The 15,806-nt window shown below is 35.4% G+C and overlaps 1 protein-coding gene across 3 annotated transcripts in view; it reads right to left on the bottom strand.

The window, feature by feature from the left end:
• Positions 1-15,806, bottom strand: part of DDHD1 (DDHD domain containing 1) — a 94,582-nt gene that overhangs the window by 27,747 nt on the left and 51,029 nt on the right. For all 3 annotated transcript variants that reach the window (XM_044917771.1, XM_021701322.1, XM_044917770.1), the window contains 3 exons: positions 15,028-15,175; positions 6,949-7,055; positions 759-865 (listed from right to left, as the gene is read on the bottom strand). In XM_044917771.1, coding sequence (XP_044773706.1) covers positions 759-865; positions 6,949-7,055; positions 15,028-15,175 — 362 coding nt within the window. The remainder of the gene's footprint in view (positions 1-758; positions 866-6,948; positions 7,056-15,027; positions 15,176-15,806) is intronic.

The following is a 15,806-nucleotide window of genomic DNA, read 5'->3' as shown; positions in this document are numbered from 1 at the left end:
ACTTCTGTAGATATGCAAGGGATATCCTAAGTGAAATCAGGGATGACTTTGAATGAACAGAATCAAGAAATGAACTGGCTTGGAGCAGCACAGAGCAGCTCTACTGGTAGGTAACTACTCCTTGTACCAGTTTCTTCATCTTTCGAATGAGGATACTAATTATATCTACCTCATTGGGTTTTTATGAGAGGATTAGATAAGCTAACATATGCTAGGTAATTAACAAGGTTATTCCTATGAAACAGAATTTTTTCTCTTACCAATAAAGTGACAAAATGCATTCAGTGGAGAGTCTCTCATCCCTCTGAATAAACTTTTACCCTTACCCACTCCCCCCCAGGGTTATTTTTGTGATGCATCAGCAACATTACAATTTAAGAACCATACGAATTCACTACAGAAATGACACAATAAATGCAAGTCTATTACAATCAAAAAACTTGAAGGAAATTTCTTAAGTGTCTAAAACTTTTTTGTGAGGACAATAATTGTAGATAAAATTAATCACATTTACAAAAACTGGTTGTTTTCTAACCAATCTCTGACTTCCAAGGATATCCATTTTATTAAGGGTTTCCCAAGTATAGTTTGAAGATAATCAAATTTACCATTAAACACAGGCTATTTATAGGTTAACGGATTCCAGCAAATTCTCATTTGCTTATAAAAAAAAAAAGTGCATAAAAATTTAAAATTCAGGACACATATGCTATCACTCTAAAAAATACCAACAGCAACAAGATAATCATGATACTTACTTCATCTCTATAAAGTGGGCTAGTATAATACATTATGTCCATTGCACTGCTGTTCAGCATATCCCTTAAACCTCGTACTTTGTCAGGAGTAATGGAATCGACAGTGTCTACAAATTTAAAAAAAAATTAAACTTACAGAAGATCTTTGTTTTAGGGAAAAAATAAATTGCGAAAAAATTTACATTCTTTGAAACAACAGGTCTTCAAGTCCATGTTTGAAAGTTCAAGAGTGGCTTTGGATCTAATGAACTTTCCCTTCTTGCAAAATGTTGAAAAAAAACCCAAAACAGTAAAAGACTAAAAGGGGACACGGGAAGAAAAGGAACATTAAGGATGAAAGCCATTATCAAAGCTATAAAGATTTACCATTTTTTCTTATGTACTGGCTTTTGCATGACATTCAGGGGTACCCAGAGCAAAACCAGGCCATCTCGGTTCTTGGAACAAGTGTTAAGGGACACGACCTCACTCTTCCTGTACTTTTTCTGTTTCCTTTCTCTTCTTCTTTGGTCTCTGTACCTTGGGCCTGGCAATACCCATGTGGAATGCCCACCACCACTGGTGACAAACCGGCAACAAATTAAAGTTTCCCTATGCTTTACATACATCTCTCTAGTGAACCCAACATCCTGTGGGCAAAAGTTGCCAAATTACAAATATGCACAAAGGCAAATCAGCAAAGGTCCTCTTCAGTAAACAAGATAAATTGATATAATTTGCTTTTGAAAAAAGAAAGTCACTTACACTGCACTGCAAACAATTTAGCATTCCTGAGTTACAGCTAACCCATGGAAATTCTATCTTGGGAAGCTTGTTCTCTGAAATGCCTAATGATCAGAGATACAGGAAACTTTGCATTTCTCACAGAAATATAAAGAAGCCCTATACCTGGATTAATATCATAATATGGAAGAACAAGTTAGGCAGGAGAAGGCTTATATTTTTAGTCTAGTGCAGTTCTTCAGTTTTTCACTGAATTGGTTTGGTTTTATTTATTCCCTACTTCAATTTATTATTTAATTTATTTATTCCCTACTTTAATACAATCTAATAATGACTGGACCACAATGATTCAAGCAAAGCTAGAAGTCTTTTCAAAGATGTAAAGGATATGGGTAGCACAACCCATTTTTAAATTGTAAAAGTGATAGATGTGACTACTATGCTGATACGAAGAGTTTCAATGCCATTTTAATCCATTTCCAAAAAAAAGTTTTTACTGGAAAATACACATACATACAAAGAAGATATTTAATATGTATGTGCATTTGAAAGAATAATTTATATACGGGAAAACATGTTTCTGCCACCTAGCTTAAGAATATTGCCAATATTGGGGCGCCTGGGTGGCTCAGTCATTAAGCATCTGCCTTTGGCTCAGGTCATGATCCCAGGGTCCTGGGATCGAGCCCCGCATCGGGCTCCCTGCTCGGTGGGAGGCCTGCTTCTCCCTCTTCCACCCCCTCTGCTTGTGTTCCCTCTCTCGCTGTGTCTCTGTCAAATAAATAAATCTTTAAAAAAAAAAAAGATATTGCCAGTATCTCTGAAACCACAGTATATCCCTAAATGATCACATGGCTCTCCCTAAGAACCACCCATAAGAAGCTGGTGTTACACTCTTGCTTTATAGATTTATAGATTTGTTACATGTTCATTAATATTAATAACTTTAGCCAATACTATAGCATTTACTATGTGCCAGAGCCTATTTTATTTCATTTTGTCTGTTTCTCAACACTATGTAAATCGAATTATTTCACCCCCAATAGCGTGCTTCTGAGATTCATATAGCTGTAATCCACTCATTTTCACTGCTGTATAGGATTTCACACATATCTAACAATGCACCCATTTTCCTTTGAAAGACATTTGGGTTGTTTTTAGTTTTTTGCTAATATAAACTATGCTCCTAATAACACTGTTGTACATGTCTCCTGGTGCGTATGTATAGGAGTTTCTTTAGGGTATATACATCTAGGAGTGAAACTGCTGTGTCATAGGGCACATGCATACTCAACTTTATATGAATATGTCAAACCATCTTCCAAATAGATTGTACCAATTCACATTCCTACCAATAGTCAATGAGAATTGTCAATGCTGTACATCCTCACCAACATTTGGTATTGTCACTTTCTTAAATTTTTGCCTGAAGGCTAGAAGATATTTCATTGTGGTTTTAACCTGCATCTCTTTGATTACTAGAGAGATGTACATTTTATATATGAAAATATATAATTAAAAAATATAACACACACACCCCTATATATATATATATACACATATGTGTATGTATGTACTGCCTATCTAGCTCCATTTAAGTTTCCTGTTCTTTATTCTGGATATTAAAGCTTTGGTGGTTATATCTGTTGTTCTGTTGCAACATCTTTTCCGTTTGTGGCTTGTCTTTCATTTTTTATGTTGTCTATTAAGAAAAAGAAGTTCTTAATTTCAATCTAATCAGACTTACCAATGTTACTTTATAGTTGTGTTTTTGTGCCATATTTTTTTTTCTAATATGTTTTAAAGTCCTGGCTTATGTGTTTGATCTTCTGGAATGTAAGGTAGGAATCATTCTCACCACCTCCGCCCTGCTCCCCCCCCCCCAAACAGGATAACTGGTTACCAAGGACCATTTATGGAACAGGCCATCCTTTCACCCACGATCTGTAATGCCGGCTCTGTCATACACCAGGTTTCCAAATTAAGCATAAATCCGTTTGAGGGGTCTCTAGTCTGGTGTACTGATCTGTTTGACTATCCTCGTACCAATCTAAATTGTCTTAAATACAAAAGTTAAAAAAACGGTCCAGTTATCTACCAGGACATGACACCCTCTCCACCCTCTTGTTCTGATTCTTGGCTATTTTTGGGCCTCTGATCTTTCTACAATAATTTTGGGATCAGTTTGTTAAGTTTTATGAAACTGTATTGGGATTTTGATTGGAATTGTGTGGAATCTATAGATCAGTTTGGGAGAATTAATATTTCTAGGATATTGAACCATCCAATCTACAAAAATGATCTTTGTATATATTTAAAAGTTATATTTAATATTTTTTGTTTTTTCATTTTAATATAAATATACGTATTTTATTAGATTTCTAGGAACCTTGTATTTTTATGCTATTTTGAACAGTTTGTGCTGGCATATAGAAATGCAGTTATTTTTGCATACAGATCTTTTATTTCACAACACTGTAAACTATCTTATTAATTCTAATAATTTTTCCTTAGATTCTTTTGTATATTCTGTGTAGACAACCATCAGACCTGCAAATGAAAACATATCTTTTCCATCCCTTAAAGCTATTATTTCTTTTCCTTATCTCATTATACTGGTTAAGCTTTCAAATTGAGTATCTGTTATAGGAGTAGACATCCTTAGCTTCTTCCTAATTTGAAGGAAATGATTTTAGTCCTTCAATACCAATGAGGACAGTAACAGTAAATGAGGGTAAATACTCTTAATCAATGTTTTTGAATTTACAAACAGTAAAATTGACATTTGAGTTTTAATGCATATATGCTTTTGCTAACTACCATGATAATCAGGATACAGAACTGTTCCATCACCCTAAAAAATTCCCTTTTAAATTTAAACCCTCCCTTAAACCCTGTAACCACTAATCAGTTCTCTGTCCCTACAGTTTTGCCTCTTCCAGTATGTCATATAAATGGAAGCACATGTTATGCAGCCTTTGAGACTGGCTTCTGTAATACTGTGATATACAGCTGACCCTGTGAGGGTCCACTCATACATGGATTTTTTTTTTTGGTAAATACAGTACAGTACTGTAAATGCATTTTCTCTTCCTTATAATTTCCTAAATAACACTTTCTCTAGCTTACTTTATTATAAGAATACAGTATATAAACACATAACATAAAACATGTGTTAACTGACTATGTTATCAGTAAGACTCTGGTCAACAGGAGGCTACCAGTAATTAAGATTTTGAAAAGTTAGAAGTTACACACAAATTTTGACTGCGTGGGAGGTTGGTCAGTGCCTCTAACCCTGCCCCCCCCAATTATTCAAGGGCCAACTGTAATAAGAAACACATGTTTGGTCTTTGTCCCTGGTTCTTGGCACAGGGTTCCTAAAACCCTTATAATTTCCTGAGTGATAGTGTGAAAGAAATGTCTTTTATTATTCATATAAGCCTCTTTCAACCACACCTGAGTTTACCCTAATAAGGTGACTCTTGAAGGATGGGAACTGACTGCCATAGGAACCAACCATGTGATTGGAGGGTTGAACTTTCTGCCCCCATCCCTGACATCCGTAAAGGAGAGGGGCTTGAGACTGAGGTCAATTGCCAATGATTTAATCAATTATCCCTACAGAATGGAACCTCCGTAAAAACTCTTAAATAACAACAGGGTCTGGGGAGCCTCCAGACTGGCACACACATGTGTGTGTGGTACACTTGGACAGGATATGAAACCACCGCACCCCTTCCCTATACCTTGCCCTACATAGCTCTTTATCTGGCTTTTTACTGTATCCTTTGTAACACCCTTTTAAATCAGTAAATGTGTTTTAAACTAGTGAATGTAAGTAAATGCTTCCCTGAGTTTTGTGAGTCATTTTGTGAATCTGGTCAATTACTGAACCTTAGGATAGGGTCACGGGATCCCCCTTCCCCAATTTATAGCCAGTCAGTCAGATGTATAAGTGACAATCTGGAATGTGTGATGACATCTGAAGTAGGGGGCAGTCTTGTGGGACTGAGTCCTGAATCTGACTGCACTCTCTCTGGGGAGTTTGTGGCAGAATTGAGTTAAATTCCAGGATCCCAGAATTGGAGAAATAGCTGGTATGGGGAAAAACCTCCATACCTTTGGTATCAGAAGTGTTGAGAATAGAAACAGTGGTGTTTTTCCTTTAGTTTCTCTCACTCAGCATAATGCCTTTGAGAATCTATCACAGTAGTTTAAACCTAATGGAAAATTACAGATTCAGTTTTATTAAATGTTAACTCATCCATACTGTGTACATTCCTGAGCAGCCTCAGAAATTTATCTGGGTAAATGGGAAAAGCCCAAAAGATAGTGTTAATTACACTAGAACCTTATGTATGAGCTCCTGCTGTTGAGAAGTCTTCTCTGATCACTAGTATTTTTTTTTTTTTAAATTCGTTACAACTTTGGATACCATTTTGGTTTATAAGCTATAACTGACATTGCTAACTGACTATGAGATAGAACCACAGACTTGTAAGAATCCTTGGAAATCATCCAGGGAGTCAGGTTAGTGATGTGATGAATAAGGGCTCTGGTATCATACAGATCTAGATTCCTGCCATTCTTAGTTAAATTCATTCACCTTTCACTGAGTTTCAGTTTCCTTATCAGTAAAATAGAGAAAACAAAGTAGGTATATTTCATAGCTATATGAGAAAATTAAATGAGAAACTCCATGCAAAATGAACTATGGAGTGCCAGGCACACAGTAAAAGCTCCACAAACAGCAGCTGATATGTCTAAAACTCTTTCATTTTCCAGATTATGCAAATCATCAACTGAAACATGCCATCCTAATGGTTTAAATATTAAAAGGTCACAGCTTTGTGCATATTTTAGCTCATAACTCTTTAAGGAAGCAACCAAAAATGATTTTATTTAAACTAATATATTGTATAATTTCTCTATGCTAGATTATAATTTACCAGCCCAGGGAATGCAGGAACAAAAGAAAACAAAAAACCTGAGATTTTACCTTCCAAATATAGGAAAAGAAAATTATTAGAAAGAAAATGTAAGCTCATATGGAATTGTGGACAACAAATATTTTTAAAGTTGTCAACAAATCACTTTCTGTCAAAAACTTAAGACAATATTTTGTTCCCTCCACATGCTCCCCATTCCCCCTGCCCCACCCCCTAGTCCACAGAAGGCATGCATAAAAACTGGGCTATCTGTGAAATCTATATGGTGATCCAAATCAACATATGTCAATATAATTATTTTAAGAATCAATCACAGACCTGTACCCGTGAAACAAATAATACATTATATGTTAATAAAAAAAGAGATAAAAAAATAAAAATCAGTGGATTTTCTTAAATTATCTAGAACAAAGAGTGACTATACCTCAAGACAACTAAATGAAAGACACTTTGTTCCCAACGAGGAACACCTTGTTTCCACTGACTAAATCACTTAATTTTTAAACAAACTGTACCTCCATCAAGAGTAAGTTTTGACCGCCACTCAACAGGCAGAAATTCAACATGTGTTGCGTGGTTGGAAAAATGCCTTTCTTCTATTTTTCTTGCAGCTTCTCTCATCCTAAAAAAAAAACAAAATAAAAACAAAACATTATCAGAGTAATTTCTCATATGTACTTATACGGTATAAAATGTCTTTAATCATACCACTACCACTTGCTTCTAACTTCATCCTATAATGTTTCAATCATCGTTACACTATGCAATAGTTCACAATACTAGGAAACCTTAATTTCAAAGCTATTTCCCTAAATTTGTCATCTATGATTTCAAATATTACAAACTTTCACATTATATTCTAAATAATTATATGTATAAATTTTTAGTAGAGAGAGTAGGACAACGAAATCCCCCCTCTTCTGCCATCACTCTATTCCAAATATTAGCAAGTCATGGCCTGTCTTATTTCATCTATTCCTCCACTCATTCTCTCCATAATATGAATTTTTGAATTTTATTTTTAAAATTAAGATATAGCAAAATTGACATCTTTTCCCTTTTGGTGTCAGTTGTAGAGATTTGTGGTTAGCACCACCACAATTAAGATACAAACTAGTTCTATCATCCCCCCAAAATTCCCTCATACTAACCCTTTATAGTAACACCCTTCCCCCATAATATTTTAAAGCAAATCCCAGACATCACATCATTTCATCTGTAAATTGTTTAGTAGCTATTTCTAAAATATAAGGAAAACATAACCTATTTAGTACTATTATACCAAAATTTTTAACAATTTTTTAATTTCAGCAAAGATGTAGTTCAGTGGTCCCATTTTCCCAGTTAGACTAGAAATGTTATTTTCTAACATAAAATATATTTTTACACTTGTCTGAATTGAGCTCCAAATACAATAGTCCTCCCCTTTATATGTGGGGACACATTCCAAGACCCCTAGTGGATACCTGAAACTGCAGACAGTACTGAACCCTACATGTACTGTTTTTTCCTATACATACACACCTATGATAAAGTTTAATTTATAAATTAGGCACAGTGAGAGCTTAATAACAATAACTAATAATAAAATAGAACAATTATAACAATATAATGTAATGAAAGTTGTATGAATGTGGTCTCTCTCTCAAAATCTTATTGCATTGTACTCCTCCTTCTTCTTGTGATGACATGAGATGATAAAATGTCTGTGCGGTGAGATGAAGTGAGGGGAATGACACAGGCATGGTGATGTAGTGTTAGGCTACTATCACCTGCTTCCAGATGCAGATGACACCAGATAACTGACATCACAGAGAGTGAAACTGCAGATAAGGTGGGGGACTGTATAGTCTGTGCACTGTAGTTGGTAGGTATGTCTCTTATGCATTTTTTTTTTTTAAGATTTTATTTATTTGTCAGAGAGACAGAGAGAGAAAGAGAGAGAGAGAACAAGCAGGAGGAGCGGCAGGGGCAGAGGGAGAAGCAGGCTCCCAGCCGAGCAGGGAGCCCGATGCAGGGCTTGATCCCAGGACCCTGAGATTATGACCTGAGCCTTAACCAACTGAGCCACCCAGGCATCCCGTGTCTTTTAATCTATCAGTTCCCCTCACCTTTTTTTTTTTTTTTGGTTTTGTTTTATAATTTATTTTTGTCCTGTAGAGTTCCTGAGAGTCTGGTTTTTAATGACTGCAACCCCATGGTATTGTTTAACATGTTCTTTGTTCTCTATTTCCTGTAATTTGTTAGTGAGATATAGGGGCTTGATCAGATTCAAGTTCTGTTGTTTTGGCAAGACTACTACTCCATGGGTGCATACAAATGTGGTGGTCTCTTTTTGGTCACACTAGGAGTTACGACGATCATTACTTAGATTGATTAATTTATTATGGTTCCATCATGCCTTATTTCTTTATAAAGCTTATACTTCTAGAAAGAGAAATTTCCTCACATCAAATATTTGGCTGCTTTGTAGTACAACCAAATAGCTTATGAACTGAGAAAAGGTAAAATGAATGGTTAATTCTTCCCTTTTATTAACAATTTTCAAAATACTGAGTTCTTAGCTTGTATATTTTTTGACATCTTTACTAACTCATACACTTAAAACTTATTTGAAGTGTTTCTTTTTTTTTTTTTTTAAGATTTTATTTATTTATTTGTCAGAGAGAGAGTGTGTGTGTGCACAAGCAGGGGGAGTGGGAGAGGGAGAAGCAGGCTTCCCGCGGAGCAGGGAGCCCGATGCGGGGCTGGATCCCAGGACCCTGGGACCCTGACCTGAGCCGAAGGCAGACGCTTAAAGACTGAGCCACCCAGGCACCCCGCTATGAATGTTAACAGGTTTTTGTGTAGATAGGTTACCAATTCTCTTGGATATATACCTAGGAGTGGAATTATGGGCTGGTATGCTAACTCTACGTTTAAATTTTTTTTTTTTTAAAGATTTTATTTATTTATTTGAGACAGAGAGAATGAGAGAGACAGAGAGCACATGAGAGGGGGGAGGGTCAGAGGGAGAAGCAGGCTCCCTGCCGAGCAGGGAGCCCGATGCGGGACTCGATCCAGGGACTCGATCCAGGGACTCCAGGATCATGACCTGAGCCGAAGGCAGTCGCTTAACCAACTGAGCCACCCAGGCGCCCCTACGTTTAAATTTTTGAAGAAGTGCTAAACTGTTTTCCAAAGCAGTTGTACTACTGCACAATCCCGTCAGCAACATGAGGGTTCTAATTTTTCCACATCCTCACTAACACTTGTTATTTTCCATCTTTTTGATGAGAGTCAACTTTGCGGGTATGGAGTGGCATCTCTTTGTGGTTATGAATTGCATCTCCCTAATGCCTAATGATACTGAACATCTTTTCATGTGCTTAAGGGCCATTTGCATATTTTAACTGGACAAATGTTTTTCAAATCCTTTATTTTAAAAATTGAGTTCTTTTTTTATTTTTATACATGCTAGATACTATAGATCCTTCTCAGATTATGATTTGTAAATCATTCTGTGGGTTGTCTTCACTTTCTTGATGATGTCCTTTGAAGAACAAGTTATAACTTTTGCTGAAGTCCAATTTATCTCTTTTTCCCTCTGTGGCTTCTACTTCTGATGTTGTATCTCAGAAACCATTGCCTAATCCAAGGTTACAAAGATATACTCCTATGTTTTAAGAGTTTTATAGTTTTGGCTCTTATATTTTGGTCTTTGATTAATTTTGAATTAATTTTTTGTGTGTGAGGTAGGGTTTTAATTTCATTCTTTTGCAGATAGATATCCAGGTGTCCCAGCTATACTTGGGGCACCTGGGTAGCTCAGTCAGTTAAGCATCCAACTCTTGATCTCAGCTCAGGTCTTGATCTCAGGGATATGACTTCAAGCCCTGCATTGGGCTCCACTCTGGGTATGGAGTCTACTTAAAAATATTCTTTCCTCAATGAATTATTTTGGCACTTTTGCTGAAAATCAACTGAACTCTTAATTCTATTCCATTGGGATCATGCTTTGTAGCAAGTTAAGAAATTGGGAAGTGTAAGTCTTCTATCTTTGTTCTTTTTCAAGATTGCTTTGGCTGTTCTGGGTTCCTTGCATTTCCATATGGATTTTAGGATCAACTTGTCAATTTCTGCATGAAAGACAGGTAGGACTTTAATAGGGATGTGCTGAGTTTGTAGATCAATTTGGGAAGTACTGACATTTTAATGACATTAAATGTTCTAATCCACAACTGTTGTTTTTATTTGGTCTTCTTTAATTTCTTTCAAAGGTGTATTGTAGTTTTCAGTGTACAAATCTTACATTTCTCTTGTTAAACTTATTCCTAAGTAGGTTATTTTTTTTGATGCTGTAATAAATGGAAATGCTTTTTCTTTTCTTTTTTTAAAATAAACTCTACCCCCAACGTGGGTCTTGAAATCACAACCCCGGGATTGAGTCATATACTCTTCTGACTGAGCCAGCCAGGCACACCTGGAAATGCTTAATTTTCGGATTATTAATTGCTGCGTTCATTTATTAGCTGTAGTAGTTTTTTTTGTGTATGTATAGATTCCCTAGTATTTTCTCTCTATAAGATCATGGTATCTGTAAACAGAGATCATTTTATTTCTTCCTTTATAATCTGGATCTCTTATTTCTTTTTCTTGTCTAATTGCCCTGGCTGATACCTATGGTACAATGTTGAACAGAATTGGGAGGGGACATCCCTGTTTTGTTTTTGATCTTGAGGAAAAGCTTTCAGTCTTTCATTGTTAAAGTATAATTTTAGTCATGGGCTTGTACATGCCTTTTATCAGATTGAGGAGATTCCCTTCTCTCTCTAGTTTCCTGAGTGTTTTCATTATGAAAGGGTGTTAAATTTTGTCAATGCCTTTTCTGCATCAAAAACCATATGGTATGTTTTTTTTTTTTCCTTTGTTCTATTACCCTTGACTGATTTCTTTTAAAAATATGTCAGACCAACCTTGCATCCCTGAGATAAATCCCACTTGGTCATAGTGTATAATCTTTATGTGCTGCTGGATTCAGTTCGTTGAGGATTTTTGTGTCCATAAGAAATACTGATTTGTATTCACAAGGGATACTGGTCTATAGGTTTTTTTTTCCTTATGGTATCTTTGTCTGTTTTTGGCATCACAGCAATACTGGTCTCAAAGGATGAGTTGGGAAGTTTTCTCTCCTCTTCCATTTTTTGGAGAGTTTATAAAGAATTGGTGCTCCTCTTTTGTGTTTTTGTTTTGCAGAATTTGCCAGTGAAGCCATCTGGTCCTGAGCCTTTTTTTTTGGAAGGAAGTTTATTGATTATTAATTCAAATGCTTTACTTGTTAATGGTCAATTTAGATTTTCTATATCTTCTTACTGGTCATCAAATCAGTTTGGTAGTGTGTATCTTTCTAGGAATTTGTCCATTTCATCTAGGCTATCTAATTTGTTGGCACAGAATTATGCTTAGTATTCCCTTATAATCCTTTTGATTTCTGTAAGATTAGTAATTATGTCCCCTCTTTCATTCCTGATTTTAGTAATTTGAATCTTCTGTCTCTTTTCTGGATCAGTCTAGCTGCAGGTTTCTCAGTTTTGCCGATCTTTTCAAAGAGCCACAATAATATATAGAGGTCATCCTCATTGTTTTACAACTGCATAGTTTTCCATCATATAAATAGCCATAGTTTATCAACCAGTCTCTTACTGATGTACATTTGGGTAATTTCCCATTACACGTAATGCTGCAAAGAATAGCTTTGTGCATATATCTTTTTAAAAATATTTTTGCTGATATTATCCTTGATTCCCAAGTTAAGTTTCCTGGGTCAAAGAATAAATGCATATATAATTTTGACACACATTCCCACATTCTCTCTTCTTCACTGCAGTTTACTAGCAGTATGAGAATGCCTATCACCTATAGTCTGGCTAAAGGCGTATATTGTCAAATTTTGGATTTTTTGCTAATCTCATAGTCAAGAAATGGCATCTTAGTGCAATTTTAATTTACATTTGATTGAGCATTTCCTTTTCTGGGAATTAGATGTTCACCTCTTTAGCCCATTTTTCTAAAAGGTAGCCAGATATTTTTTATTTTTAGAAGTCCCCTATATATTAAGGATACTATTTATCTGTGATATAAAAGCTGCACATGGTTTCTCTCAGCTTGTCTTATTTTATGTTTTTGTCAACATAGCTTTTTTTTCTGGATCAAGTCATAGTTAGGATAGTTTTCTCTATTTTTTTTTTTTTTTAAAGATTTTATTTATTTATTTGACAGAGAGAGAGATAGCGAGAGTAGGAACACAAGCAGGGGGAGTGGGAGAGGGAGAAGCAGGCTTCCCGCCGAGCAGGGAGCCTGATGTGGGACTCGATCCCAGGACCCTGGGATCATGACCTGAGCCGAAGGCAGACACTTAACGACTGAGCCACCCAGGCGCCCAAAGTTTTCTCTATTCTTAAAGCGTAGAAGAATTCAAACTCCCCTCAATTCCACCTTTTAAATCCATAGTATTTGTATGGCTTCATCTCTTATATTTAAATGTGATCCGATAAAAATTTATCTGAGTGTGAGAAATGGACCCAATTTTATTTTTTTCCTATGGCTATCTAATTATCCCAATACCATTTGTTAAAAAAGTCTATCTCCATTTCTAGTATATTTTAAAAAGCAATATTTACAATATGATTACATTTTACTGATTGTATATCCTCACAGTTGCCTTTAAAAACATCTAAATAAATTCTAGGTTGCCAAAAGGAAAATCTGCTTCCTTTATCATTACTGAAAATAAATGACAGCCAAAACTTCAGACTTGAAGGCATGATCTCTTTCATTACCCACAGAGTCTATTTTGTTTTTGTTTTATTTTTTACAGCAGATACTCCAATAAGGGTTATAAACACATTTTTAAGTTTCTTTGCCATCTTTTCAAATGTTTAGTTTTAACAAGTATGAGAACGTATAAGAAAGACCATATTTTAAGATTTCTAATATTATTCTACCCACATTTTTGTTTGATGACTGTATAGTTCTTACATATTTCATTATGATATAATAATTAGCATTATCTGATCAAATATGTCAAAACTGATGGGGCTGAGGAACCCTGACTGAATTATAAACTCAGGAAAACACTACATTAGCCTAAAATATTGTCCTCTTCTACAGTAAACTTACACAGTCCTCTACTCCACAGGATCACTATCCTAGTTCTCAGATGGTCACATATGTAGATACTGATTAGGCAAGCAGGTATATCTCCTAAATCACTTGGTTGTAATTAATAGGAATGACTCAAAAAAAAGGAAAGGGAAAGATGAAAGAAGACAGTAAGAAATGGAGGAAGGAAGGGGATAAGGAGAAGGAAAGAAGAGGAAGAAGAGAGGGGGTAGGAGGGAGGGAGGGACAGAGAGATTGGTTATGTCCCCAGATTTGCCTTACTAAAAATGGTAAAACATTTCCTAAATGTAGAGGTCTTGACAACATGAGAAACACTGAGACCAACGGAGGGTGGAGGAAACAACAAAACAGGAATGCTTGCAAACCATTACGCTATGGCTCAAGCTACAACCCATGACCGTGCATCTGAAAGGCCACGCACAAAGCTCCGTCCTGTTATAGAAGCTTATTAAACTTCAATGTTCCCCTGCTAGGCAATGAATGCTTATTTAGTTGATATTTTGAAAAAGGAAGGAAGAGATTAATAGTGCCTGAGAATTACTGTCCAATTAAGGATCACTAAATTGCTCTAAAAGAATAAGTCTTTATAATTCTCCTCAATTAAAAAAAAAATCAACTGATAAAACAAATTGGTATTAAGACATATATAGGAAAGGAGAAAAACAGAAAATCATAACAATCAACAAGGTACACTTTTTACACAAGAAAGCAAGGTCCAGAAGTGTATATGCCACCTTTGTGTGAAAAAATCTGGATTTATCTAAAGAAACTTTAGAACAATATAAAATAAATGATTAACATTGCTTTGAGACATAAGTTGCCAAACTTGTGGTGGAATCTTTAACCCTAACATTTCCCTTCAACACAGTCCTCACACACAAATAAAAACATCCCCCACCCCTCTAACATGTTGGACTTTTTAGAATAAAGATGAATACAAATAAATTAATGAGGTAAACAATATACCATGTGTGTTGGTTAAAACACCCACTGTTCTCTGTGTAAAATTTAGAGTTCGGTTTCCCCTGGTAGTAATTAATTGGTCAGGTTAAACTGCTGACTGGCAATTTAAATGATTCTTAGGTTTTTCATAATTATGCAACTTTGCAATTATTCTCAGTTTCTGCAGTTCAGACAGTAAGATACAAACCGAAAATTAAGCCGTTTTCTTTGCTTTCAACCTAACCTAGTTTTACGTTTTTATCCTTCATCTTCTCCATGCTGTAGGGGGAAAAAACTCAAATATCATCATCACCATCATCATCATCTGGACATAATCACTCTCAAAATTTGGTCCAGAAATTCCATCTATAAAGTAAGAGATATTAGAGTACATTGAAGAAACATGTGGTAGAATGATTAAACTCTGTTATACCCCAGACCAAAGTTTGGATTCTAGACTAGATGGAGAATGTATTCATCAAAGAACTCACATGGCTGTATTTTTGATAATTCTTCCTTGGTCCATTTTCTGCCCAATGCCATGCACGACAAATACAATATGGGTAGTCTGTGATGGCTTGTCTTCTAATGTGGCTTCTTCTACATAACCTCTATGAAGTCTGGTCCCACTACTTGATGCTGTAGAAAAATTATGATTCTAAGTTTACTATTTATTCCAGAAATAACATTTTGACAATATATTGAAAGAAAATAATAAAGTAAAAGAGATCTTAAGAAAAAATCTCACTGGGTTGGGTGGGGATGAAACTTGTAAGAAGATGTACCTTGACTGGCTCAGATATAAAGTGCTTGACTGGACATGATGCTAAAGCCAGAAACAAGAGGAAAAAAGGAAAGGAAGGAGGGAGGGATGGACAGAACACATAAAAATTTTAAAAAGTTCTCTATCAAAAAAATTCCATGAAGCAAAGCTAAAAGACAAATTGGGAAAATTTTTGCAAAATATGTTAATTACTGAGGTATGAAAGAAAGCTTACTAAACAAAAAGTGAGAAGATAACCATTCAAATAGCAAAATGGGCTAAAGGTACAATGTAATTCACAAAACAAATACAAATGACTAGTAAACATAGAGAAGATATTCAAGCACATCTGTTATCAAAGAAATCACAACAAAGATGGAATAGCAAAAAAAACCTTAATATCAGACTTAACAAAAATTTCTGAAAAATTTATTAGTAATTTTCTCACATCTTCCTCAGGTACCATTTCCTTTTTTCTTCCCTTTAGTCACACTTCTTGAAAGAGTT

Source organism: Neomonachus schauinslandi, chromosome 9 (assembly GCF_002201575.2).
Source record: "Neomonachus schauinslandi chromosome 9, ASM220157v2, whole genome shotgun sequence".
Classification (NCBI taxonomy): Eukaryota; Metazoa; Chordata; class Mammalia; order Carnivora; family Phocidae; genus Neomonachus; species Neomonachus schauinslandi.
Note: the sequence above shows the minus strand (reverse complement) of the source record. Positions and strands in the feature narration are given on the sequence as shown.